The 27,561-nt window shown below is 44.1% G+C and overlaps 1 protein-coding gene and 1 long non-coding RNA gene across 2 annotated transcripts; one reads left to right on the top strand and one right to left on the bottom strand.

The window, feature by feature from the left end:
• Positions 1-353: 353 nt before the first annotated feature.
• On the bottom strand, positions 354-22,021 carry SARS1 (seryl-tRNA synthetase 1). Its single transcript, XM_042953258.1, has 11 exons — positions 21,796-22,021; positions 14,910-14,980; positions 9,965-10,042; positions 8,563-8,721; positions 7,448-7,591; positions 6,526-6,681; positions 3,503-3,724; positions 2,816-2,945; positions 2,385-2,542; positions 1,125-1,254; positions 354-783 (listed from the first exon to the last, which is right to left on the bottom strand). The coding sequence occupies exons 1-11, from the start codon at positions 21,929-21,931 to the stop codon at positions 626-628; spliced, it is 1,542 nt and encodes a 513-aa protein (XP_042809192.1). The 5' UTR covers positions 21,932-22,021; the 3' UTR covers positions 354-625.
• Positions 22,022-22,061: 40 nt separating this feature from the next.
• Positions 22,062-25,183, top strand: LOC122228276. Its single transcript, XR_006206502.1, has 3 exons — positions 22,062-22,106; positions 24,313-24,372; positions 25,072-25,183. It is a non-coding gene; the product is annotated as an uncharacterized LOC122228276 (long non-coding RNA).
• The last annotated feature ends 2,378 nt before the right edge of the window (positions 25,184-27,561 follow it).

The raw sequence follows: 27,561 nt of genomic DNA, 5'->3' as shown, positions 1-27,561 counted from the left end.
TCTGGGGACTGTGGGATTAAACACAGTCTCATCTTTCCTGTGGTTTCACAGCCTCCTGCCCTTCCCATGGAGCCCATCCTAGGGAACAGAAGCACCGTGAGGTTTTTTATGTCAACTCTGGCCTCTAAGCTAGTCTTACCTAACTGCTTTTAAGCAGGGTCAGATTTACAGAGGAGGATCTGGCCCTTCTGCAAGCTTGTGTGTCTAAGACAAAGTTTTCACTCTCCCCTAGAGCCCTTCCTAATCTACCCCTGCCTTCACCTACCTTCTCAAAGGTTGTCTGACTTGCTAAATGGAACAGCCTTCTTTAGAAGGAAAAGCAGAAGTGTGGTTCCAGGGACAACTGTCAGAGACAGGGTTCGAGCCCTGGGCAGAAGACTGTGGAATAGTCCTAGCCTTCCCCAGAGATGCTTTATTACATGGTTTCATCAGTCATCAGTGATTGGATCCTATGCCCATGCAAAGAGACAGGAACGTTGTGTTGTACACGGCAGACTGTTCCCCTTTTAGCAATGCAGTCAGATGGGGTGGGGACGAGTGGGTGCTTGGCTTCCCTGCCCGTGGGCAGGTTCTGAGATCCCAGCTGACAGAAACGAGAGCCTGACAAACCGGGAGGAAGGAATGTTCAAGAATCAGTGACCTCCATGTTCTGCAGCTGGCTTTCTAGGGGGACGTCTCTTGCTGCCCCTTTCTTTTTGCTGCCCTCATGCTGCTTCTTCTGCTTCTTTGATGGCTCCTGGTCAATGGGGGCAGGCTTCACAAAAGGGATCAGTTCTTGGAGACCTGGAAGAAGAGAGCCAATCAAATAACCTATCGTATCTCAGGAGTCAAAGCCCAAGGGCCTCTGGGGAGAGTTCCACAAGACAATGATCCCTATGAACAAAAGGGCACCCACGATGGCAACTGGTTTCATTAATTCTTTTCTTCCCCAGTCTGAATTTTAGCTGCACTTGAATGTCATACCTGTACTGGCTACTCTCTCAACTTTGCCCCCTGTAACGCCTAGCACCAGAGGATAGGCAGAGTCTGGGAACAAGAAAAGCTGGTACATTCTGAAAGGGGCTTGCCATGCAGAAGAGTATGAAGACAGAAGAGGAGGAAGATGGCCGGGCAGGGAGTTTTACCTGGCGGCATGAACTCCTTCAATTTCTCAGGCACAACAATGCCCTTCTCTGTCTGGTAGTTCTCCAGGATGGCGCAGATGGTGCGAGTGGTGGCGCACATCGTGGCATTGAGCATGTGGACAAACTCCACCTGTGAAGACAGGGTCCCCACAGGGAACACGAAACTCAGCCTGGTCTTACTCATGACCAGGAACCACCCACTCAGCCAGACTTCCCAACCGTAGATTTCCAAATCAAAATCATTATTGATCTTTTTCTGGATTTGAATTAAGATTCCTCAGGTCTCCATGAGCGACAAGTGGTAGGCCCCAGCAAATGGAGGAGAGCCAGGCCCTTTAGGGGGAGGAGGAAACTAACAAGGGGCCTCTCCCTTTTACCCCTTTCAAGTCCCTTCAAGACTTGGAAAACATTAGGGCCTGAGAATTGGGTTTGAAGAGATAAGCTTACAAACCCAGACCTTCTTTGGTGAGAGGGAAGACACTGCCTTCAACTTGTTTTCTATAGACAAATGGGGATTATCCTTTATCTGGAGTCACAGAAAACAAAGTCCAAAAGAGAAAAGCTAGAATTACCTTGTAGAATAGAGCTAGATTCAGGTTTCTATCTAAAAGGACTCAGGGCACCTGGGTGGCTCAGTTGGTTAAGCATCTGACCTTGCTCAGGCCATGATCTCACAGTTTGTGGGTTTGAGCCCTGTGTCGGGCCTGTGCTAACAGTACAGAGCCTGGAGCCTGCTTCAGATTCTGTGTCTCCCTATCTGCCTCTCCCCTGCTGTCTCTCTCTCTCTCAAAAATAAACATTAAAAAAAAATTTTTTTAAAGGACTCAGTCCTGGGACGCCTGGGTGGTTGGGTAGTTGGGTCTGATTATTGATCTCAGCTCAGGTCATGATCTCACAGTTCTGTTCAGGAGACTGAGCTCCACATTGGGCTCTGCACTGACAGCATGGAGACTGCTTGGGATTCTCTCCTCTCCTTCTCTCTGCCCCTCTCCCATGCACGCGCGCGCACACACACACACACACATACACACACACACACTCTCTCTCTCTCAAAATAAATAAACTTAAAAAATACATACATACATACATAGACTCAGTCCTGATTCAGTAGAAGTCACTTTCAGGTTCCCTTTTTGGTCTAGACTGAGAAGCTCAGATTTTCCTATGATGATGGGATAGAACATACTCCAAGGACTGAGAAATAAGATGGACCTATTCTGCACAAGGGCCCTATTTCCTGCCTCCCCAGGGGCCGTCTACCTTGTCCATCATCTTCTTGGTTTGCCCGTATCGGATTCGGAGCCGGCGAGCCTGATAGTCTGTGCAGTTAGAACAGGAGACTAACTCACGGAAGGCTCCGGAGCCCGGAAACCAGGCCTCCAGGTCAAGCTTCTTACTGGCAGCATGATTCAAAGAACCTGTAAGGGAAAACCCCTAGAATTCATGAAGGAGGGATGGGATTTCACAAGACTGACCTTTAGCAAACCTGCAGAATTCCTTAATTTACATCCTCTCCCCACCCAGAAGTGAAATCACGCCCAGATATTCTTATCACCAAACACTCCCAAGTGATAAGAGTGTGATGTTTTAATTAATGTGGCAATTAATTGGATCGTGAGCTATTTTTCTCTGTGTGGCAGCCCTGCTGGTGAGGGTGGTGTTTGTGCGACGTGGGAAAGGGACGCTGATACCTGAGACAATATTCACAATGTGGTAAGGGATCCCCAAAGACTGGTAGAAGTCCTCTGCGGTAGCAATCATCTCTTCAAACATCTCCCATGACTTGTTGTCGTGTGGTGACGAGTAGACAAACTGTTCAATCTGCAGAGGAGGACCCAAGGAGACCGTGACGACAGGACAGGGCTGAAGTGGGAGATATCTTTGCAGTGAAGACCTCTTCCCACACCCCTGGGAGTCAGGTGAGGCTGGGGCCCCACATGAGGCTGGTGCTGGACTGGACTGGGGCCGCAAGAACAAATGCTACGTGGAGCTCTTGCCCTGTGCACACCAGGTACTGTTCTAAGTACTTTATCCCATCAACTAGTTGAATCCTCACCGCAGGCCTAATGAGGGACGTGCTATTATTATCCTCCTTTTGCAGAGGAGAAAACTGAGCACAGAGAGGAGAAGCAGTTTATTCAAGGTTACACAGCTGCTAAGTGTTGGAGCTGGCGCTGGGACTCAGGCAGCCTGGTTCCAGAGTCTGTGCTCACAGCCACTCCAGCACGCACTTCTGAGGCAGAAACAGATGTAGGCGGCGAGAGGGAAGAGTGAAGCCGGGGTGGGTCCGAGTAACACAGATCGTGCCTCTCCTCTAACCACCCCGGAGAGATGCATGGAAGAAGGGTCCTACTCCTCACCCTGACCTGACCACTCACCTTCTCAAACTGATGGACTCGAAAGATGCCGCGGGTGTCTCGGCCATGGGAGCCCACCTCCTGGCGAAAGCAGGTGGACAGGCCGGCATACTTGATTGGCAGATCCTCGGGCCGCAGCCACTCGTCCCGGTGCAGAGCAGCTATAGGCTGCTCTGATGTGGCAATCAGGTATTTCTCATCATAGGAGTTGTCATCCGACTTTTCACTGCCTTTGCCAATCACCTGTAGGAGGAGGGACCTCTATTAGTTAAGAGTGAGGGGTGAGGACCTCAGCTAGAAGAAACCACAGGGAAGATTTGAGTGATGGGATGCGGAGAACTGACTTCAATCCCTGCCTGGAAGTGAGCAGGGGAAGCTAAAAAGACAAAAGAGGGAACAGGTCACTCCAAAAGGGGATCCCTAGCAGAGATCAAAGAAATGCAAATTAAAAGGAGGTAAGATATTCTGATAATATTTTGTTATCTATCTAATAAATGAGACCTTTATGAATAACGTACAGTGGCCAATGACGGTTGGCTGTGCTGGTAGCAGTATAAATGAATCCACTTGCCAAATGTTTGTTAGGTGTTTACGAAGTGCCAAGTTTGCCACTGCTGGGCAAAAGGAGACCCGGGCTCTGCTTTCAGGGTGCTTGTGAGTTAGTCTAGGATTATTCTCCTTAAAGAATCACTTTGGTGTTCAGCTGAAGAAAGTAACGCAGAAGAAAAAAAGGTAGAAACAGGGCAAAGTTCATTGTAACATGACTTAATGATGGCAAAAAAGGAAGCCCCCTAAATATTTCAACAAGGGAAGAGCCAACAATCCTACATTACAGCCATGTAATATTATGTAACCATTAAAAAATGATGGTTATGAAGACCACGAAGTAACACTGAAAAATGATTTTGATGTAATGCTGAAGCAATCTATATACATTGTGATTAGAAGTAGTGGAAAATGATAGATGTATGAAAAAAGCCCCCAAAAGGATATTAAAAATGTCAACTGTTGTATTAGGAATTGGGAAAGATGATGATTTCTCCCCATCATTTCCAAACTTTGTATTATTTTAATTTTAAAAAATGGAGGTAGGAAACTTCCTCTGGGTTAGTGCTGGGGGACCCGGAAGACTACGTTGCTACTTGACCATGGGAATTTAGCCTCTTATGAGGCTACCCACATACAACGTAGAAAAACTCCAGAGCTATGCAGTCTAATACAGTATAGCCACTAGCCATCAATGGCTCTTTAAATTAAATTAAAATTTTGGGGTGCCTGGGTGGCTCAGTTGGTTGAGCGTCCGGCTTCGGCTCAGGTCATGATCTTGCAGTCTGTGAGTTCGAGCCCCGTGTCAGGCTCTGTGCTGACAGCTCAGAGCCTGGAGCCTGCTTCGGATTCTGTGTCCCCCTCTCTCTCTGCCCCTCCCCCGCTCATGCTCTGTCTCTCTCTGTCTCAGAAATAAATAAACATTTAAAAAAATTAAAAAAAAAATAAGTTAATTAATTAAATTAAAATTTAGTTCCTTGGCTTGCACTAGCCACATTTCAAGTGTTCGATGGCCACATGTGGCTGGTGCTGCCAAACTGGATAGTAGATACAGAACATTCCCATCACTGCAGAGAGTTCTACTGGACAACGCTGCTCCAGAGAATTCACACACTGAGGTTATTAGGCAAGAAGTGCCAGCCCAGACTCTCACTACTGAGACCCGTGACTCTCCCTGTATATGGATCCAAGAAGCATCCGGAAAAGAGAGGGAGGGAGAATGCAGGAAACATAAAGGGCACTTGCCACCTAGTGTGCCTCTCATAATCCTCCATATAAGCTTCTCCCTGGTGTTACCTGAAGGGCATCCTTCTAAAGCTCTGTTAGTGATTATCCAATCTTGGGGTTGAGATAAGGAAAAAAAAAAGAAATACATGAACACACTCCTCTCCTCATTAAAAGAAAGAAAGAAAGGGAAGGGGCTCCTGAGTTAAGTGTCCGACTTCCGCTCAGGTCACGAACTCATAGTTTGTGAGTTCGGGCCCCACATTGGGCTCTCTGATGTCGGCACAGAGCCGGCTTCGCATCCTCCGTTCCCACCCCCCATTCTGGTCCTTCCCAACCTGTGTGTGTGCACACACTATCAAAAATAAACCTGTAAAAAATTTTAATTAAAAAGAAATTAAAAGAAAGAAAGAGAAGAGAGGCAGGACATCAAGGTTACACTAATGATCAGAGTTTAGAAAACATTTGCTTCCCAATGCATCTTGAATGAAAGCCTAACTAGAAGTCATCAATAGGACCCAGTGGGAAGAAGTTCTAACTATTAAACTCCTCTCTCTACCTAAGTCAAGTGAGCCCAAGAGCATTGTCTACCTCCTTCCCAGTAGGAGCAAAGTGGCCCCCTTCTCACAGAAGGAGGATGGGGGACAAGTGAAAAGTGGACTATGCTGTGAGGGGCAGCTGTTAGCAGAGACACTCTAGAAATTCTACGTGCTAGGCAGACTGCGGGTGCCACAGCTGGTGTTGGAGTCAGCTCATCAGAACGACCCTCTGACTCTCAACGTGAATAGCTCTGGCTCTCCCTGAGATGGTCCATGATTGGGAAAGAGTCACAACCCAGAAGCCACGTCCATCCCAAGGAAAATATGTCTCACCCTCCAGAAGCAACTAGTCTGGGGCTAGGAGTAGGAGGATACAGGAAGATCAGCCACTTCTATAATTTTCTTGTCCCAAGCACTCAAAAATGTGCTTCTTTTCAAAGCCCATGGTATTAAAGTATGCTCAATTTAGATAAATCATACAGATTATCTGGGGAAAGATAATATAGACTCTATGAACGCACTGTCCAGTATGGTAGCCACTAGACACATGTAGCTATTTAAGGTAAAATTTAACAAAGATTAAAATTGTACTAGCCACATTTTAAGTGCTCAACAGCCATGATACAGAATATTTCCATCATCGCAGCAAGTTCTACTGGTCAGCACTGCTCTGTATCTTTGAAGTTAAACGTTGTAACTTAAGGCATTCTGCCACACTGCCCCAGGCTTACTCACCTTATACAGTTCTTCGTCAAACTGGCTGAGCTGTGCCACTTCCTGCATGACCTCCTTCCTCATGAAAAAGGGAGTATAAATGGGAGTGTAGCCCCGACTCCCCAAAGTGCGAAGGGCATACTGGATGAGCGCCTGTTCCAGGAATACCAGGACCCCCTAAAGGAGCAGAGACATGGCACTGTGTGATTGGGTTCTATCGCCATCATGTTTATCTGCTAGAACTTAACACTCAGAGGCAACTGGGGACACACAGGAGGCCAGCAAAGACCGTGAACCCCAACAGTTGACCCAAGAGATTCCTTCTTAACATCAATGCCCAGCACATCATCTAGGCACACTGTAAGGAGAAACAAAGTGAGGCAAAAAAGATTCTTTGTCCAGGGTGCACAGGAGGACTTTCTTGAAGTAACTCTCACGACACTGGACTCATGTGTGTATGGAGAGCACGTTTATGTATGTGTATATATGTACAGAATCTCCAAAATGATTTTCCCATGTTCCTCTGGAAGTCTTCCCTGAATTTATCTGCCCTCTGTCCCAACTACTCTGGGTTTGTTGCCTCTACCTACCTGTTCTCATAGTCCTCTGGGCCTATTCACACCCCAGCACTCATTGACTTGAGCTCGACTGTGTTGTCTGCTGGTCCAAGTACACTAAGCTCCTTAAAAGCAGACTGTTGTGATTCAGTCGGTGCAACATATATTCATAACAGAGGGTCACTTAGTGGCTTTTGTTCTAGGGGATCCTGATAAGCACTTTCCTGCCTCAGAAAGAGAACTGCATCTACTGCCAGTAAGTGTGCAGAAGAAAGGCAAGAACAAGTGCTGGATTTGTGGGCTTCTTTAAGTAGGTTATGTTTTCTGCACATATTGTTTTTAGCTCCTTTTTTATAATCCCATCGCTATGGGTTCCTGACTCTTACCTTCAGGAAATACCCTCGACTTCCAGCCACCACAGCCCCCTTTTCGCCTTCAAAGCCATCTACCATCACCACCAGGTCCACGTGAGAGTACTTCTTCCTGACCGTACAGTCACCCCAGATCCTCTCGACTTTGTTGTCTGCATCCTAAGGAAAACAAGAACAGGAGAGAAAGATGCACAATCACTGAACCCCGCAACCTCCACCTTTCCACACCCCATGCCAAGAACAACCTAGAGCTTTGTGAAACTACTGCTGAACTCAAACACTAGGCTTTGGTCATTGTGTACAGAAACTAGAGAAGGGAATTTGCTAGAGAATCTGTGCTCAATAGAGAAATAATAATTCACAAATTCCTAGAAGCAATTATAGCCATGGAACTGAAATCATGAATTTCTAAGAGGTCTTTTTCTCACATTTTTTTACCCTTTTAAAGGACTCCTAGAGAATCCGCAACAGGACAACCCCCTCCCCCCCAATCAGCATTGCCTGGGGTGCAGAGGAGAATGTAGATTTTTTTTTTCCAGGTTCTCATTGGTCCTGGGGCCACACGAGGGCGGGCTCAGGGCCCTGACCTCCCGAGTCTCCCACCCCAGGCAGCAGTGAGTTTAACACTTGTTCACCAGGGAATGAATGAAAGAGGCACAGATGGGCCTAGCCACGGCTGGGGTGTCGGGGAACAAAGGCTGGGCTCAGAGCAGCTTTGTGTTGGGGAAGCTCCCACTCAGCAGGAAACTTTTATCATGCAGATTTCCCTTCAACCTGCAGCTTCTCAGCAGGGTGTGGGTGAGGGGTGAGGTTGATTTAGCAGATCCCTCCCACAGGACCCGCTGCTACCACGGGCAACACGCAGTGGAGGACAGCAGCCCGATTTAGAAGAGATTTCTGTGCCAGGAGTCTCCTCCTACCTGCTGTCTCTGCTACTTCCCGATCAGACAAGGATCTGACTCTTTCAATTCTCAATTGGTGGGCAGAGTGAATTTTACAAAAAGCCAGCTTCTGACACAAGGCATATCATACAGAGAGTGCCAGCATTTCCCTGTCCTCCTCCCGCCCCGCCCCATCCCCAACAGAGGCGAGCAGTGGAGGCAGCCGCCTGCTGTGACACCCACACCTACCTCGTCATTGCTGATGGGCACAGAGGGATGCAGAAGGTTCCCTATCTCTCGGAGGTTCTCAAACCGCTCTGCCTCCAACTTTACCCGCTCGGCATCACATTTTAGGATGGCTTCATCGATGAGGAGCCGGACTTTTTTGATTTGTGAGACTTTCAGGTTCTGTAGATGAACAGGCCAGGCCAGTACTCAGGCCACAGCAGGTCAAGGATACAGCAGGAATAAGATTCTGCTGCCCTATTGTGCTCTAATGACAATCCTTGTGACAGCATTTTAAAAATTAACAATGAAGGCTTTCAAAGAACCAGTTTATCTCTCTCTCTCTCACACACTCACACACACACACACACACACACACACACACACACACACACACAATCTTGCCTGTAAAAACTCATTGGAATTTTCTTTTGGGGTACCTAAGGCAGAGATGGATAAATTCTGGCCATTCTTCTCATTTCAGTACATCTCAGGGGTTTTAATACTGTAGCTCTTGTAAGAGCTCTTTCCCTTAACTTGTACTTTCTAGGGGTGCCTGGGTGGCTCAGTGGGTTAAGTGTCTGACTTCAGCTCAGGTCATGATCTCACAGTTTATGAGTTCAAGCCCGCTTTGGGCTCTGTGCTGACAGCTCAGATCCCGGAGCCTGCTTCAAATTCTGTCTCCCTCTCCCTCTGCCCCTCCCCCCGCTCACGTGTTCTCTCTCTCTCTCTCTCTCTCTCTCAAATAAATAAACATTAAAAAAAAACACAACTTGTACCTTCTAATATTCCTAATTAAAACAACTTAGCACTCTTACATACTACATTTAACTGTTCCCTAGAAAGATTATAAATTTGTTAGGAGCAAGAGACCCTGTCTTAAGCTTATTTTGTATTCCTTCTTCCAAGTGTTTCAAACTGATTTCTTGGGGCTGGGGAGCCCTTAGCAGGTTGGCCTGGACAGGAATAGGACCCCCAACCTAGCCCTTCAAGCGCAGCAACTCTGCTTTTGTGTATTTATTCCCTTGCTACGCTTTTGTGTTACAGGTTTTAAGAAAAGGTTCGATGACTAAAAAACTTGAAAATTACTCCCCTAGGTTCACTGTTGGGAATATTTAGCGAATTCCAGCAGACTGAAAAATTCCTGGACTTTGTGAAAACAGGTTCTATAAACCAAACATAGCTCAATTCCTTTTTTCTCTTCTTCCTACTCTCAACTTTTCCATCCCATCTGTCTCCATCTCTGCGATGTAACAAACACTCAGGTGGAGAGTGCAACAAGAGCGGACGGGGCCACTTCCCGCTGCACACATTCAACGGTGCACAGTGCTATGTGGGGCAGAGTGTGAGCACTTGCTTGTCTGGGAATAAAGTTACAATGAAAGAACAGAAATCCAGCCTAGAAAAGGAAAGGACAATAACTTACAGCTAAAGTGTCTGCAGTGAGGTCATCAAGATTTAATACATCCTCCGGAATGGACTCATCCCCCACTGGCTCTTTTTTCTGCAGGGACAACAAAACAAAACAATATATTAAATGAAAGAAAAATTTTGACATAGTTTTAGAAGCGCACACCAAATTAGTATATAAACTAATCTAAAAGCTGCAACACATAAGAGGGAAAATTAGTAAACTGGAAGTGAGAAATCAAAGTTTCAAGTCCTTATTCTACCACTCTCTAGCTTTTTGATCCTCGCCAGATCAATTAACCCATCGGGGTCAGAGGGCTGACACCAACAGGAACGTGAGAAGAATGTCTGCCCTGGACATGAGGGGTTATGGACACCAAGAATGTGTGAAAATGCTCATACCATTGCTCAGTGGTGGGGCAGGTGCCTGGGTGTGAATTTGTGAATTCTGGTCAACTTCCTAGGAACAATCCCAGCACTGAGCACCGGGGGTAAAGGGAAAAAATGGATGTGATGATAGAATATTAGGATGCCAAGGAAAACAAAATTTTTAAGGAAAAAAGTCACCAAATCTGGAACTAAGTTTAAAGCAATCAATGCAGTGTGGCAAAATGGCAGAATGTGCCCAGGGCTAGGTTTTCTATTCTCTGGTTTCTCTTCTCCTGTTCTTTATGACAGTCTGCCAAATCGTTTCCAATCCTTGCCCAGAGCCATGAAGAAAATAATTTTAGGAGTCAAACTCTTCCCAAATGAAAAGCAGTAAGGGACACCTGGGTGGCTCAGTCAGTTAAGTGTCTGACTCTCGGTTTTGGCTCAGGTCATAATCTCTTGATTCGAGTTTGAGCCCTGCATCTGGCTCCACACTGACAGTGCAGAGCCTGCACTGGATTCTCTCTCCCTCTCTCTTGGCCCCTCCCCCACTCACTCTCTGTCTCTCAAAATACATAAATAAACTTAAAAAAAAAAAAAAGAGCTAGGGGCGCCTGGGTGGACCAGTCGGTTGAGCGTCTGACTTTGGCTCAGGTTATGATCTCATAGTTCATGGGTTCGAGCCCCGTTGGGCTCTGTGCTGACAGCTCGGAGCCTGGAGCCTGCTACAGATTCTGTGTCTCCCTCTCTCTCTGCCTCTCCCCAGCTCGCACTCTCTCTCTCAAAAATAAATAAACATTAAAAAAAAATTTTAAAAAAGGAGTTAAAGAAAATTATCAAAGGCCATTATAACAAGGTATGTAAAACCTCAGCAAAACTTGCACAAAAACAAGGTGAGATTCAGAGCCTGTTTTACAACTACAAATCATGTACAATATCCTAAAGATTTCTTTAAATTCTATACATAAAACAATAGGCAATTACGTTTATACAACCTCATATACCACTGCACAAAACTGAGTCATAAGAAAGAACCAAATCTTTCGAGGGTAAAGTATAGAAATCCTTTAGATTTATTACACAATCACATACACCAAAGTGAAAAGCCAGGATGCTAACCATAACTCACATCCTTCAGTGACTCAAGCAAACTCATCTTAAAAAGTGGCTAAAGTCCAGGGGCGCCTGGGTGGCTCAGTCGGTTAAGTGTCCAACTTCAGCTCAGGTCACGATCTTGCAGCCTGTGGGTTTGAGCCCTGCATCCGATTCTATGCTGACAGCTCAGAGCCTGGAGCCTGCTTTGGATTCTGTGTCTCCCTCTCTCTGTCCCTGCCCCATTCCCACTCTGTCTCTCTCTCAAAAATGAACATTAAAAAAAAAAAAAAAAAAAAAAAAAGCAGCAAAAGTCTGAAAATACCAGAATGAGTCTTGTTAAGTACAAGCATAGACTACTGAGGTAGGAAAAAATGGCCTCAAATCTCAAGGTTTCCCATATCTAGTAGCCAAGATAGGCTGAGGCTCCTTGCTATCTGATAATTCCTCTGGGTAGCAAATTCAAGTTCCAGGTTCAAGTTCTGGGACTGGAACTAACTTACGATGCGATTTTAGGAAAGCCCCTTAATTTCCTAAACCTATTCTCTTACCCTTTTAATAAGGTTGACAAATATACTATACTCTAGGTTTGCAGCAAATTTCAAAACCAAAATGAGATGTACATAAAAGGTTTTTCAATACTTTCCAGCGCTATACAAATTAAAGCACTAAGACCATTCTAATGGACAGTAAGGGAGAACACTCGTTGCGGGACTACAGAAAAGGGATCTAAGAATGCTACTGCAAATGAAAACACTTCCATCTTCTTGCTAGGATAATACTTGGCTGACACTATATATACGCCCCAAAGAATACAGACAGGAGCATACACTGGAATTAGCATAATTATGGGGCCTCTGACATGCAAATGATTAAGCATCATGAGTCCCAAAGGAAGAAAACTATATGATCATTGATACCAATTTCCACAGCCAGTCACAAGCTGAAAGTGTAACAAGATACTGTTAGAGAGAAGGATTCAGATTATCACGAAGTGTAATGTGCTAGAATCCGGAAGAACTCTTTTTGTTATGCTCTTTACTAGCTCAGGTTCCAAAATTTCATGTTTTGGTTTAGTTTAGAGGTTTACAACTTAAAAACGAGACAGATTTTAGGGAACATTTAATATGTTTTTTAAATATGATTAAGGGGATGTGGCGCTTGGGTGGCTCAGTTGGTTAAGTGTCTGACTTCGGCTCAGGTCACAATCTCACCGTCTGTGAGTTTGAGCTCTGCATCGGGCTCTGTGCTGGCAGCTTGGAGCCTGGAGCCTGCTTCGGATTCTGTGTCTCCCTCTTTCTCTGCCCCTCCCCCATTTATGCTCTATCTCCCTTTCTCTCAAAAAGAAAAGAAAACATTCTGGAGCACCTGGGTGGCTCAGTCAGTTAAGCATCCGACTTCAGCTCAGGTTATGATCTCACAGTTTGTGGGTTCAAGCCCTGGGTCAGGCTCTGTGCTAACAGCTCAAAGCCTGGAGCCTGCTTCAGATTCTATGTCTCCCTCTCTTTCTGACCCTCCCCCGCTCATGCTTGGTCTCTCTCTCAAAAATAAACATTAAAAAAATTTTTTTAAATAAATATAACAAAACTTTAAAAAAAATTTTTAAAAACGATTAAGGGGATAAGAGGACTTTTTTTTAAATGAGTAAATCTTTCATTCTTTTTTTAAATTTATAAAAGATTGATTATTTATTTATTTATTTATTTATTTATTTTTGAGAGAGAGAGAGAGAGAGAGAGAGCGAGCATAAGCACCAGCAGGAGAGGGGCAGAGAGAGAGGGAGACATAGAATCCGAAGCAGGCTCTAGGCTCTGAGCTGTCAGCACAGAGCCCGACGTGGGACTTGACTGCACAAACTGTGAGATCATGACCTGAGCCGAAGTTGGACATTCAATCAATGAGCCACCCAGGTGCCCCGAGGATATTTCTGAAGAAAGATTAAAAACATCAACTATTCTGGATACCAAAGCAAGCCCAAGCTGAAACTTAACATTCTCCAAGCAAGGAAAGAGTTTTTGGATGAAAACCAGTAACTACTTGCCCTCTGTTGTTACTTGCACTTGCTGAAGAACTACAATGTTGTAGGCATTGTGCCAGGTTCTCCATATTTAAAAACTTTAGTTCTTCCAGTTCTGTTCTGTAGGTGAATGTTAACACTGACATTTCACACATGAGAAAACCGAAGCTCAGAAGTGTACTTGGCTGAAGCCATACAGCTAGCAATCCAGGATCTGAACTCCTTATCTGTGCTCTTTTCATTAAATAGCACGATGACACTGAGACAAAGAATCTCAAGTCCACCATAAGAAAACCTTTCTGGCACTGTAGGTTGAGCTTAAGAAATAACTGGACAAGGGGCGCCTGGGTGGCTCAGTCGGTTAGGCAGCCGACTTCAGCTCAGGTCATGATCTAGCGGTTCGTGAGTTCGAGCCCCATATCGGGCTCTGTGCTAACAGCTCAGAGCCTGGAGCCTGCTTTGGTTTCTGTGTCTCCCATTCTCTGCCCCTCCCCCACGCACGCTCTGACTCTGTCTCTCTCTCTCTAAAAAATAAACATTAAAAAAAACTTAAAAAACAAGAAATAAGTGGACAAGATTACTGGTGGAATTTATATTCTTATTATAAGAACAAAATAGACAATGGGGCGCCTGGGTGGCTCAGTCAGTTGGGCGCCTGACTTCGGCTTGGGTCATGCATGATTTTGCAGTCCGTGGGTTCGAGCCCTGCATCGGGCTCTGTGCTGACAGCTCAGAGCCTGAAGCCTAAGATGTTGTGTCTCCCTCTCTCTCTCTGCCCCTCCCCCACTCACACTCTGTCTCTCAAAAATGAATTAAAATGCATTAAAAAAAAAAAAAAAAGAACAAAATAGACAACGAATGAGCCATGTGGCAAGAATCTTATCTTGCTGCAGACTGAATGTCTGTGTCCTCCCAAAATCTGTATGTTGAAACCTAATCCCCAGTGTGATGGTATTTGGAAGTGGGGTCTTTCAGAGTAAATTAGACCGTGAAGGCAAAGCCCTCATCAAAGAGATTAGTGCTCTCCTTATAAGAGACCCCAGAGAGCTCTTTTCTATCATGTGAGGATACAACAAGAGGCCTGCCTATGAACCAGGAAGCGGGTCCTCACCAACATGGAATCTGCCAGCCCCTTGATCTTGGACTTACTAGTCTCCAGAACTGTGAGAAATAAACTTCCCTTGTTTATAAGGCACCCATCTATGGTACTCTATTATAGCAGCCTGAAAGGACTAAGACATATCTGAAGACAGAAGATGGACTCACCTTTCCCTGAAGGTGCCTCTTAGTTCCCTTCCCCACTTCCTTCTTTTATTTTTAAAATATTTTCCCCTGGTAAGAAATTCAGTATCTCCTAGAATTAGGTGCTAAGAATTAAGTACCTCCTAGAATTAGGTACTAAGTTAGACACTACATGAGGGTTAACCAAGAGCAAGATGAAACCCCTCTGCTCAAGTTCTCAAGGCTGTTACCATTCTCTCACCTTCATTTTCTCCCCAATTGTCTTGCTGCATAGGTTCTTCAGCTTGTTCAAGTTGTCTGCCCGAAATCGGCCTGAAGAAGAAAGAATCCAAGAATATACCAAAGACATGCGCATAATTAAAACATCCCCCTCTCTTAATCATGGACCTTTAGGCAGAGCTAAAGGATCTCATGAAGCTGTGAAATCTTACAGCTTTAGAGCCCCCAATTTAGTTGGCATGTAGTGGTGACAATAGGATTACCTCAGCATTTGATGACTAGGAAAAGTCCCTTCTGGGACTGAAATTAGAAAGTATCACAAGCTGGATAATGTCACAGTAGAATAACACATCTGAGAAACCTGGAAAAAACTCAAGTAACTATAACTTGCTCAATTATCTTAAAAGCCACTTAAAGAAACTATGTGATATGTGCTAGACTCTAGAAAGAGGGCAGTCTTGTTTCTAGTCCCATGAACTTGTGCCAGAAATGGTTAATGTTATTCCCTTTGCTCTGACATAAATCTCACCTGCGGCCTTGAGAGTAAGTTTCTTAAATTTTTTTTTTTTAATGTTTATTTATTTTTGAGACAGAGAGAGACAGAGTGTGAGCATGGGAGGGGCAGAGAGAGAGGGAGACGGAATCCAAAGCAGGCTCCAGGCTCTGAGCTGTCAGCGCAGAGCCCAATGCAGGGCTCAAACTCACAAACCATGAGATCATGACCTGAGCCGAAGTCGGATGCTCAACAGACTGAGCCACCCAAGTGCCCTGAGATTAAGTTTCTTATACTTTAGTTTCTTTTGGGGAAGACAGTGCACTAATCAGCCTATAGGGGTACTGTGGCCCAAATTAGCATGTCAGTATTGTGGTTCATTAGTCTAATTAGCAAAAGTTGGACCACTTGAATCTAAGCCTGAGTAGCAATACAGCAAAAATCAAGTTTTTGATAGGTGAAATGATGACTAGAAATGAGACAGCACCTAGGTAGCTATTTTCTAAGGTTTTGCTGAACTTGAGCTAATAAACTTCAGCACAAAATGATGTAAATACTTTCTCATTCACTTATATTGATTAGAGAGATAGGAACAGAAGAGTGGTCACCAGGGTTGGAGGGGAGAGGGGAAAACAGAATGGACTACAAAGGGGCAGTAAGAGGGTCTCTGTGGTGATGGAACCGTTCTGTCCTGAGTGTGGCAGTTGTTATACAAACTTACACATGGGATAAAGTCGCATAGAACCACACACACACACACACACACACACACACACACAAAGTGCATGTAAAACTCGTGAAATCTGAATAAGGTCTGTGAATTGTGGCAATGTCAATTTCTTGGCTTTAATATTGTACTAGCTATGCTAGATGTTGTCATTGAGGAAAACTGGGTGAAGGGTACACAGGACCTTCTTATACTATTTTTGCAACTCCCTATGAATCTGTAACTATTTTGACATAAAAAGGTTTTAAAATTTTTATTTAGTCCCTATTTGCAAGGCCCTATGTTAAGTGCTGGCAATATAAAAGAAAATATCATGCTAGGTGTTGAAAAGAAAGAAAAGACAATGAAAAATAATATAACAATGCTGAATGTTTCAATCAATGAATATAGCATATCCCTTCATTATCTTTAATTTCTCAGGAATGTTTTGTAGTTTTCAGTGCAGGGATCTTGAACATCATTTATTAAAAGTATTCTAGATATCAGTGCTTTTTAATTATTATTTGTATCTAGAAATATCATTGGGGCGCCTGGGTGGCTCAATCGGTTTAACACCTGACTTCGGCTCAGGTCATGATCTCATGGTCCATGAGTTCAAGCCCTGCGTTGGGCTCTGTGCTGACAGCTCAGAGCCTGCAGCCTCTTTGGATCCTGTGTCTATTTTTGAGAGAGAGAGACAGAGCGTGAGCAGGGGAGGGGCAGAGAGAGAGGGAGACACAGAATCTGAAGCAGGCTCCAGCGTCTGAGCTGTCAGCACAGATCTGGCCCAACGTGGGGCTTGAACTCGCAAGTGGTGAGATCATGACCTGAGCTGAAGTCCGACGCTCAGCTGACTGAGCCACCCAGGCACCCCAACATAAAAAATGTTTTTAAAAATTAAAAAAAAAAGAAATATCATTGATTCTGTACATTACATACAGTGATCTTGCTAAATTTAATTCTAATAGTTTAGATGCTGCATACACAATCGAGTTATCTGCAAAAAATGACCACTTTAATTCTCTTTTTTACTGAGGTATAATTGACATATCTTACATTACTTACGTGTACAACATAATGATTTGATACTTGTATACACTGCAAAATGATTACCACAGTAAATCTAGTTACCATCTGTCATCACATTCTATTCCAATCCTTTATTTCTTTTTCTTGCCTTGTATTAGACTGTCTAGAACCTCTAGCAGGATGTGGATTAGAAGTGGTGATAGCAGATATCTTTGTCTTGTTCCCAACCTCAGGGGAGAAGCATTCAGTACTTCATCATTAAGAACATTAGCTATAGGCTTTTTGATAAATACCTATTATCAGATTAAAGTAGTTCCTTCTATTCCTAGCTTGCTGCATGGGAAAAATGAACTTGATCTCTATCTCACATCATACACCAAAATCAACATGAGATGAATCATCCATCTAAATGTGAAAGGCAAGGTAATACAACTTCTAGAAAAAATATTGGAGAAACTCTTCAGGAACTTGGGATATGAAAAGACTTCCTAAACAGAACACAGGAAGCATAAACTATAAAGAAGAGATCAATAAACTAGACTTCATAAAAATTAATTTCTATTCATTAAATGACTGAAAGAGTGAGAGGCAAGTCACAAACTGGGAGAAAATATGTGCAATACATACATCTGACAAGGTCTTATATCCAGAATGGATAAAGAATTTGTACAAATCAATAAGAAAAAGACAAACAAATAATAATTTGTCAACATCCTTGAACAGACACTTCTTAAGATAGGCTATGCAAGTACTAAGAGGTTTATGAACAGGTGCTCAATATCTTTAGTCATCAGGAAAATTCATATTAAAACCACAATGAGATACCACTACAAATCCACCAGAATGGCTAAAATTAAAAAGACTGCCAATACTAAGGGCAAGAATGTAGAACAACTAGAACTCTTCTTTTGCTAGTGGGAGTGCTCACTGCTATGACTACTTTGGATAACTATTTGGTAATATCTACTATCTCTAAACATGTCCCTACCTCATGATTTAGCAACTCTACTCCGGGGCATATACCTAACAGAAATGAGTGCTTATGTCTACCAAGAGACACACAAAACAATGTTCATAGCACCTTATTCATAACACCCTTAAATCGGTAGTAATCCAAATGGCCATCAGTAGAACTGATTGGAGTATTTATATGATGATTGGTATATTTGCATAAGGGAGTACTGTACAGCAATGAAAAAGAACCAACCACTGCTCCACATGAAAAGATGGAACAATCTTATAGGCATAATTTTGAGAGAAAGAAGGCACATACAAAAGTGTATATGCTATGTAAACCCATTTATATTAAGTCCAAAATCAGGCAAAATTAATTTATGGTGACAGAGGGCAGAATACTGGTATTTTTGGAAGGGGCACGTGAGAGACTGCTGGGATGCTGCGAATGTCTTTGATCTTGATCTGGATGGTGGTTACACAGGTATACAGATTTATAAAACCTATTAAGCTGCACATTAAAATTTGCATACTTTACTGAATATATTACATCTCAATAAAAATAAGCTTAGAAAGGTTGTGTATCAAAATAGTGTAAACGCCACAACAAGATACATGAGATACAGAGAACACTCAACAAATGAGGTAGTACTATGGGAACAGAGTTGGTTTAGCAAAGAGGGCTGATGGAAGTGGGGGCAGCAGCCTGGTAAGGAATATTCCAAGAAGAGGCAATAATCACAGGTGTGTGAAAGAGCATACAGGTAGCATAACAAGGCTAGAACAAAGAGTGGAGGGCATATGTTGGAGAGTGACAGAAGATGAGGCTAGGAAGACATGTGGAGCTTTGTAAATTATGTTAAGTAATTTGCATTTTTATGCTTTAGGGCAACACTGTCTGATATGGTAGCCGCTAGCTACCTGAGGCTATTGAGGATACGAAACATGGCAAGCCCAAATTGAGATATACTGTACATGTAAAATATACATCGGATTCTGAAGACTTGTGAAAAAGAAAAAGGATGTAAAATATCTCAGTTTTTATACTGATCATATGTTGAATATTAATTTTTTATATATTGGGTAATATAATATCTTGCTAAAATTAATTTCCTAGGGCGCCTGGGTGGCTCGGTTGAGTGACCAATTCTTGATTTTGGCTCAGGTCACGATCCCAGGGTCATGGGATGGAGCCCTGTGCCCGGCTCCGTGCTGAGTGTGGAGTCTGCTTAAGATTCTCTCTTTCCCCACTGCCCCTCTTCCCTGTTTGCACACACTCTCTCTCCAAAATAAAATTTTAAAAAATTTTAATTTCTTGTTTTTCTTTCCCTTTTTAGGTGACTACCAGAAAATTTACAATCACACATGTGGCTCACATTATATTTCCATCAGACAGCGCTGCTTTAAGGTAAGAATGCCACTGCAAGACTTAAATCTGGATGTAAAATGATTAGATTTAAACTACAAAAAGATTACATGTTCTGGATGTGGCCCTGCACTAGGTGACTCTGGGGTGAAGCTGAAAGCAGTTAGAAAGTTCTCCCAATGAGAAGGACCTGGCTTAAGGCGTGTGCAGTAGGGTTAAGTGGAAATAACTTCAACAGTTGGTAAAGAGAAATCTCGTGCAGGAGTGCACAGGCTAGATAGAATTCCTGTAATTAGTAGCAGATTTCAAGATACACTGAAATATAGTTGCTTTGGAAATAGTCGAGACAAATGCTTATCAGATGTCCAAATGTGTCCTTGCCATATTACTCTTTATTAAAAAGAAGAAATCCTAGTTTGAATCCTTGGAGTTAGAAGAGTTGTGGTCAACTCCGATGTGATACTATGACTCCAAGTTGTATCAGACATCTATGTTCCACACAAAGCCCTCGTGGCAAGTCTTGCAAGTCTACAGGCAGACAAATAGGTATACTTGTGAAGCCTGCTGTGTCCTCATTCAGGGAACATGATCTGAGTTTTTAATGTGGCTCTGGGTTACAAGTCCTTGTTGCAGCCAATAACAAAAGAACCCCAACCTCTGATCTGAGGTTCAGATGTAAAAGAACCTCGATGTAAGATCTGTTGATGTCCAATTTGGGCAGCCAGTGACTTGGGAAACATCATGAACTTTTGGCTGCAAAGAAAGTATTTGGAAGGGATGTCGGGTAGAAAAGAATCAAATCAACAGGTATGTTGAAAATAAACTACATAAACTGTTTTTCATACAGAAGGGCATAGTGGCCTGAACACAGAAACTATTTGTGAATTCAATAAACCTTTGTCAAACCCTCGCTAAGAACCAGGTACAGTGCTAGGTACTGGGATTAAATGTATACATGTGTATATGTATATCCTGTATGTATATGTATACCCTAGCTACTAGGACATACCAGGTGAATAAAACAACCTTGTCCCCAAAGAACTCATCCCTTCACCACATATCCACTCATCATGTAAGGGGCAGAATTTCCTGTGGACGTGCATGTTACAGACAAGAGACTAACACATTCAAAGTCTTTAACGGCTGACACAAAATCTGATACTTCTGACTTCTGATTCAGTAAAAGTGTCCAGTCTAGTTTTTTTCTTCCATTTAATTCCATTGCAACTTAAAAATTCAGATTTACATGTGAATCGGTGGTGGGATCTCACAGTCAAATACCACATTAGAATGAATGAAGACTACAGAATTAGCAGACAACAGGAATTAATCAAATACTCTTTTCCTACCCTATACCCTGATAAATTTAGGAAAATCAATTTCCCTAATAGAAATCCACCAGATTTTTGGATAGCAAGTGCCTTTGCAGCGTGCTGTCATAAAACCTGGCCCTCAGCTGGTTGCAGACTTATTGCATCAGACAAAAAAAAAAAAAAAAAGAGTCACATGTGCTTGACAGCTTCCGGCCAATCAGTGACTACTCCAGTTAATCCAGGCAGAGGTTGATAGGCAGAGGGTTCTCTGGTTTTATTTAGCTTCACGAAAGATGCCCGGATCAGTTCCAGGTTCTAGACCAACTCTGCTAACGTCTTTTCCGGAAAACTTGCACATATCACAATTAAACAGCCTTAATAGTTACAAGCTTGTTCTTGCCTCACCTCGCTTCTCTCCCCATGTCCGGTCAACTACGGAAAAGTCTTTCCTCGATTCTTACAGGTATGCCTGCAGGTCAGAGGGATGACCTTCCCCAAAGCTCGGAGATCTTTGTTTTTAGCCAGGAGCGGCTGCCTAAGTCTCAAAATACTTCCAATATGGGTGGACTGAAACTATTACGCTGCAAACGTGACTCAGTCTCAGGCTGGAGCCTTAGATCCTATCAAATTAGAGGGACACCACTCGGGGCTTACGGAAGATGAGAAAGGGACCTAAAGCGACCAAAGACAGGTGTTAGGAAAGGGGACCCTCTCACCCCAAACCTCCCGCTCTAGCTTTCTTCTGGCTACCCTTGCCGCAAGAAGGCTTGACAGCTCTTGATGCGCACGCGCCATGCTCCTCCCCAGCCGACCAGAGCCGCACAGAGCACGCATGGAAGGCAGCTCCCACCACCCGGGCGGAGGGAAATGGTGGGACGGTCCCGGCTCGCCCCGTGCGTTTTAGGGGATAGTGAGAGCCTCGGAGTCACCGCAACCAGGGAGGGAACTGACGAGGGGCAGAAGCTGTGGTCTCAGGAGCGGTAACGAGATCAGAGAGATGAAGTTGGTATTAGAACCGTGGGACACCCTGAGCGTCCTGGTACTTACATCGTCGCCACTCGCCGTCTGCCTTCACCAGCTGATCTACTAGTCCCGGGTCCTTGAAGCGCTTCTCCTGCGTCTCTCGGATGAGGGCTGGGTCCCCTCCTTTATCTACCCGAAACAAATCCAGATCCAGCACCATCTTTCCTGCTCTCGGGCCACACTATGGGATGTGAAGAACGTATGACCGCAGCCACTGACCGCCGCACTGCGCCGGCGCGCTGACCCGCCCTCCCCGCGCAGGCGCGGCCGGAGGGCGCAGGCGCCCCCTCTCGGCCGGAAGGAGCTGTGTCGGAGACTGGGCCGCGGATAGGAAGGTGGAGTGTTTGGGCGTGGGTTTTTTAGGTCGTGCGCAGGTCCGGTCTGGTTCATGGGCTTTGTCTCTGTCTGTCCCAGCGCTGATTGTAGGGTCTCTGGTTGTCCCATGAAAGCGAGTGCCTCAGTTTCCTCATGTTAAAGGGCATATCTCAGTGTAGGCAGAGGCCTGCCAATATGGTCTCTGGCGTCTGGAAGCTGGAGCTTCCAATAGATGCCAGTTTTTGTCTTGCAAGGATGGTTCCTAAGACTGGACCATCTCCCTGAATTTCTGTTCTCTTCTCCATCTTGTGACAAGACTATGGTTACATATTTTAGTCTCTGTTTTAGTCTCATGTTAAAGTCCTGAAGGTTGGTAGCAGGAGATTCCTGTTTTCCTGCTAAGATACCTTTCCTAACCGGATTATTGAGTAAACCATATTGTCCTGTTACCAACCTTTAGGATCACAGGATTGGAAAAGTGCAGTTGAAATAGTTGAGAGACATGAAGAGACTCTAACAAAGAGGAAAGTATTTAGCAGATATGAAGGCAGTACAAGGTGTTGAAGTCACATATTGGGTCCTTGAACAAAGATTTCACCATATTTTCATTTTAATAATGTAAAGGCCTTTCCAGTGAAATATTGTGGTTGCTGATTGGAGCCAAAGTTATCAAAAAGCCCTCCTGGTAACAAGAGATTATTTGGAGGATTTGGGAATAGACGGTCTGTTCACCCCATCCTCTACAGAGATTTTAGAGCCCCACCGCCCCAATGCCCCACCAGCTGACTATGCTAAGACCTCCTTGGTCTTATGGCATGTGCATGGGCTTCTGTGATGAGGATATGGCATTGCTCTCCCTGCTTCCCAGTAAGTGTCTGCCAAGCCAACTTAGATACAGTGTAGGGCTAAAGACAGTGGTGAAGCTGACAAGTAGAGATCTGGAGGGAGGCTTGAATAAGAGGGTTGTCTGGGTTTGCCTCTCTAGGTTCAGTTTGCCTAGGATGCTAAATTCAAAACCAGGGTAAAGGACATGTAGGAACCTGCAGTCTCTGAAGAAAACATGTAAGAAAACAGTCATCCAAGTGTTAGATTCCCTGAAACCTTCTGAGGGCAAGGTCTGATAGGGGCTGAATGCTTCTATGTCTGTGAAGTCACTGCCAAAGTGTGTTGTTTTGTTTACTAAGTTTCTGGATGGTGATGGGCGTTCCTAAGCCTGCCCTGGGGCTCAGGCCTCGGGGAGGAGGTCCATTGGGCCAATCCAATCAGTATAATTGGAAGGATGACCTTAAAATTCTCTCTTCTTCAGGGGTGCCTGGGTAGCTTAGCCAGTTAAACCTCTGACTCTTGGTTTCGGCTCAGGTCATGATCTCATGGTTCATGAGTTTGAGCCCCACTTCGGGCTCTGTGTTGATAATGTGGAGCCTGCTTGGCGTTCTTTCTCTCCCTCTCTCTCTGCCCCTCACTTGCTCTCTCTCTCTCTCTTGAAATAAATAAGCTTAATTAAAAAAAAAAATTCTGTCCTCTTCAAATTTCCTTAGGAATTTTCACCATTAGTCTTATTGTCATATCACAGCCATCTTCCTTTAAAATGCTGTTACCTGATAAATATAACACATTAACATAATAGCATACTTCATCAGCTTAGAATCATAACATTTTTAAAGCTGGAGGTGAATCTTAGCTAACTGCTAGCCTAATAATTCCTAACCTTTTCATCACCTTGTCCCCCCTGTTTTGAAATGTTTGTCTAAAAAACATGATTTTTAAAAATTCACTCTCCCTTCTTACTAATCAGATATATGCAGCTGCTATTAGAATTTCTGATCAGCAGGAAATAACCAGTGTTACTATACTGCCAGAAGCTAACGCAAAAACAAATCAACATAATACTTTAGTTATGGAGTGATGATGTGAAGCCATACTACTTATGGATGTGTGGTTTCTGTTAAGCTTTAACACTGAAAATAGCTATTGGGTGCTGCATCTGAGGACTCAGGGGTTCAGGGACCCCTCAGCTGGAAAATAGCTAGGCCAACCCCTTTATCTTCTGTGTAAGAACACTGAGGCCCGAGGAAATGAAGCAGTAGAGACAAAACCTGAATATTGGTAAGACTCTAAGATAGAGTGTGTTAGCATTCTTTAGCAGAAAACAGAGCCTTGAGGTACTTGACTAGAAAATGTGCTGGGTTTTTTTTTTTGTTTTGTTTTGTTTTGTTTTTCTTATAGGGTAGAGACCCTTTAGTGCATCTTTATCTCCACGGAACCCAGCGCAATGCCTTACACGTGGTAAGTGCTTATTATATCCTTGCTGGGTGAGTGAGTTACAGGGAGTAGGCTGAACGGTTAGAAACTTGTGGTAGGTTCAGGAAGTAGAGTCCTAGCTGACATATGGCCTTGGGGGTCCTGGGCAGCTAGTGGGGAGCCTAGAGGGCATGAGTACCTGCAGGGAGGGAGCAAGAAAAGAGGGTGGGCACCCAGCCATGGGTGCCACCCTGTTTTTAGCAGTTCGGTGCTGGCTAACGTAGGAGGGCTCTCCTGGGACTTGTTTTAGCTCCTCTTTTCGTCTCAGATCTGGCGGAGGATTTCTCAGTGTTGGACATGCAAGCCCTACCCTCTCGCTCCCTGTCTAGAAACCTTCAGCGACTATCTGTTGCCCTCATGAGAATGTCCAAGCATAGGTGTCAAAGCCCTTCATGATCTGCCCTCTACCGACGTCTCTAAAATGTTCCCCTTGTCTCTTGGCATTTCCCCCTCACATTCCCCATGCTGACCTACTTGTAGCTCCCGGTTCTCATCTCTGAGCCTTTGTGCAACATGCTTCTAGCTAGAACTCCCCTTCCCTTCCATGTTCCTCCAAACTGGCTAATTCCTTATTCCTCCAGGAAGTTGTCTCTGATACACTATTCACCCCTGCCCCCCCAGACTGGTGCAGCACCCACCTTTCTAGGTTCCCACAGTCCAGTGACATTTATCATACTGTTTCAGGAGAAACTGACAACCCTACCTCCAGCTTGAGGCTGCCCACTCCCTTCTATCAGAAAAACACAGTAACAAAGGAAGTTCATGTTGCCATCCTTGGACAATGAAGGAGGAACCATCTAAAAATAACATGGGTCAGGAAAAGCTGCCAGGATGGGGGGTGGGGGGGATGACTTTGATCCCACCTCTCCCTCAGAATTGGAATGAGGTGTCCATTCTCCTACCACAATGTGGTTTGGGGTATTACATTTTATGTGGAATTGTTAACCTCAGCACTAAAATGGAGTTTGTTTATTTCCTAAATTCTCCTTGAATAGCTCTTAAATTATCCATAAACACTTGTATATGCAACCCTACGTCAGTTTTTCTGTCTCTTCAATAAGGCATTGTTGCTCTGTGGTTCTCAATTGTCTTCTTTAAGGTTTAGACCAAGTCGTTAGCATCTTCTTGCCTAGTCACCTGTTTCACTTCTTTGTCAGTGATTGGGAAACCCTTAAAATCATTCACATATTTCCCCCCACACACTTTCAAGCTTGGTCATGTCTGTTGTTTGATGCATTGGAATACTACACAATATATGGTTGAATTCATGTAAGTTAACTGTGGTATTCCCATGTCATTGTTTCTTCACCATGAAGTCCTCAGTGGGTGAGCTAGGGAAAGTTTCACAGTGGGGCGATTTTGAAGGCTGCGTGGGGGTCTAGCAGGTTAAAAGGAAGGGGTGAAGGCAGAGGCATAGGCCAAGACAGGGAGGCATGAAAGAGCTTATAAGTAAGAGGCAGTTAAAAGTTGTGTGGTTAGAGTAGAAGCAATGTTGGCAGAAAGGGGCAGGTAGGCTGTTAGGGATTTACACGCCACATTAGTAATTCTGTTGGAGACACAGTTTCTTCATCTATTATAATGGGGATAGTACCTGCCTCTAGTTTAGACTTTATGCTTATAAGCAGGGGTGATATTTAAATATTTAACCATCAGTACAACCAGGTACAACTCAGTCTGATGGAAACAACCAGCTGAGGGAAATCTTTCTGGGGGGTTAAGTGCCCTCAACTAGAGTGAAGGAAAGCACTAAAGCAGGAAAATCCAGCTACTACTGGAAATGGTAGGTCCTGATGTCTTCTAGGATTTTGTCCATATCTGCTCTGTAAGAATCCATGCCACACCCAAAGCAACGAATTTTGTCTTCATACATATGTTGTTCTGTGACTGGCCTCAGTGTCAGAGAAAACTGAACTGGAAAGGAAGGGAGGGGACATGCTAAGTGTTTTACGTGTTCTCCCTTTGATCCTCACCCAATTTGGGGAGTGAAGGCATCATTAGATGCCTTTTATTACCGCGGAAACAGGCTTTGGTTGTTGCTGATTCCTGAACAGGTGGTGAGAGCCTTTCTAGGATAGGTCCCTATTGTTCTGAAGCATGCTCATTTCTGTCACTGCAGGGTTCCAGAATCATCCTCATCTTCAGTTTGTTTGTTTGTTTATTTATTTAATTTATTTTTATTTATTTTTTTTAATGTTTATTTATTTTTGAGACAGAGAGAGACAGAGCATGAAAGGGGGAGGGGCAGAGAGAGAGGGAGACACAGAATCGGAAGCAGGCTCCAGGCTCTGAGCTGTCAGCACAGAGCCCGACGCGGGGCTCGAACTCACAGACCGCGAGATCATGACCTGAGCTGAAGTCAGACGCTTAACCGACTAAGCCACCCAGGCGCCCCTATTTAATTTATTTTTTAAGAGAGAGAGAGTGTGAGCAGGGGAGGGTCAGAGAGAGAGGAGTAGACATGGAATCCGAAGCAGGCTCCAGGCTCTGAGCTGTCGGCACACAGCCTGACGTGGGGCTCGAACCCATGAATGGTGAGATCATGACCTGAGCCAAAGTCAGATGCTTAACCAACTGAGCCATCCAGGCGCCTCTCCTCATCTTCAGTTTAAGCTTCAAGAACACTTCCATTTCTCACTCACCCATCTGGCCACCCAACCCGTGTTCGAGAAAAACAACTTGAAACATGTTTTTATTTCACCAAAAAAAAAAAAAAAAGAAAAAGGAAAGGAAAAAATATGACATGCAATAGCCATCCCCTAACAAACTATAAACTCTTGGAATACAGAATAAAAAGGAAATCCAAGCAGTCCTGATGAGACAAAAATTTGGTTTCACAAGGCTGAAAAATCCGTTACAAAGTCTCTGTTGTATAAATATAGTCAGTCTTATCTTTAATGTAGAGTCAGACAAAAAAAAAAAAAGTTGTATTGGCATAAGAAATCTCCCAGTCCTTGAACACACCACAATGTTTGTTTTCCCAGCCGAATCAGGTGATGCCTACGTGATGAGAATTACTTGTGTCTTCTAGAACTCTAGGTAACCAAATGGGATTTAAGTATTTTGTCTCCAGAGCCCACACTTCCTCCCCCAGTAGCAAACCACTATTGCCTTTGTTTAAGAGCTAAATGCTCTTCCCATATAAAATCTAACATGTGTCTCTTCTAAAATTCATTA

The sequence above is a fragment of the Panthera leo genome, chromosome C1 (assembly GCF_018350215.1).
Source record: "Panthera leo isolate Ple1 chromosome C1, P.leo_Ple1_pat1.1, whole genome shotgun sequence".
Classification (NCBI taxonomy): domain Eukaryota; kingdom Metazoa; phylum Chordata; class Mammalia; order Carnivora; family Felidae; genus Panthera; species Panthera leo.
The sequence above is the reverse complement of the archived record's forward strand: the minus strand, read 5'-3'. Positions and strand labels throughout refer to the sequence as shown.

Bases quoted from the DNA above. Each gene is read 5' to 3' on its own strand.
- SARS1 (XM_042953258.1), bottom strand. From the start codon at position 21,931: ATGGTGCTGGATCTGGATTTGTTTCGGGTAGATAAAGGAGGGGACCCA. The intron at 8,722-9,964 runs GTAAGTTATTGT...GTTCATCTACAG, and splicing joins TCACTGCAGACACTTTAGCT to AACCTGAAAGTCTCACAAAT. The intron at 7,592-8,562 runs GTAGGTGTGGGT...TGTTTTCCTTAG, and splicing joins TGCCCATCAGCAATGACGAG to GATGCAGACAACAAAGTCGA.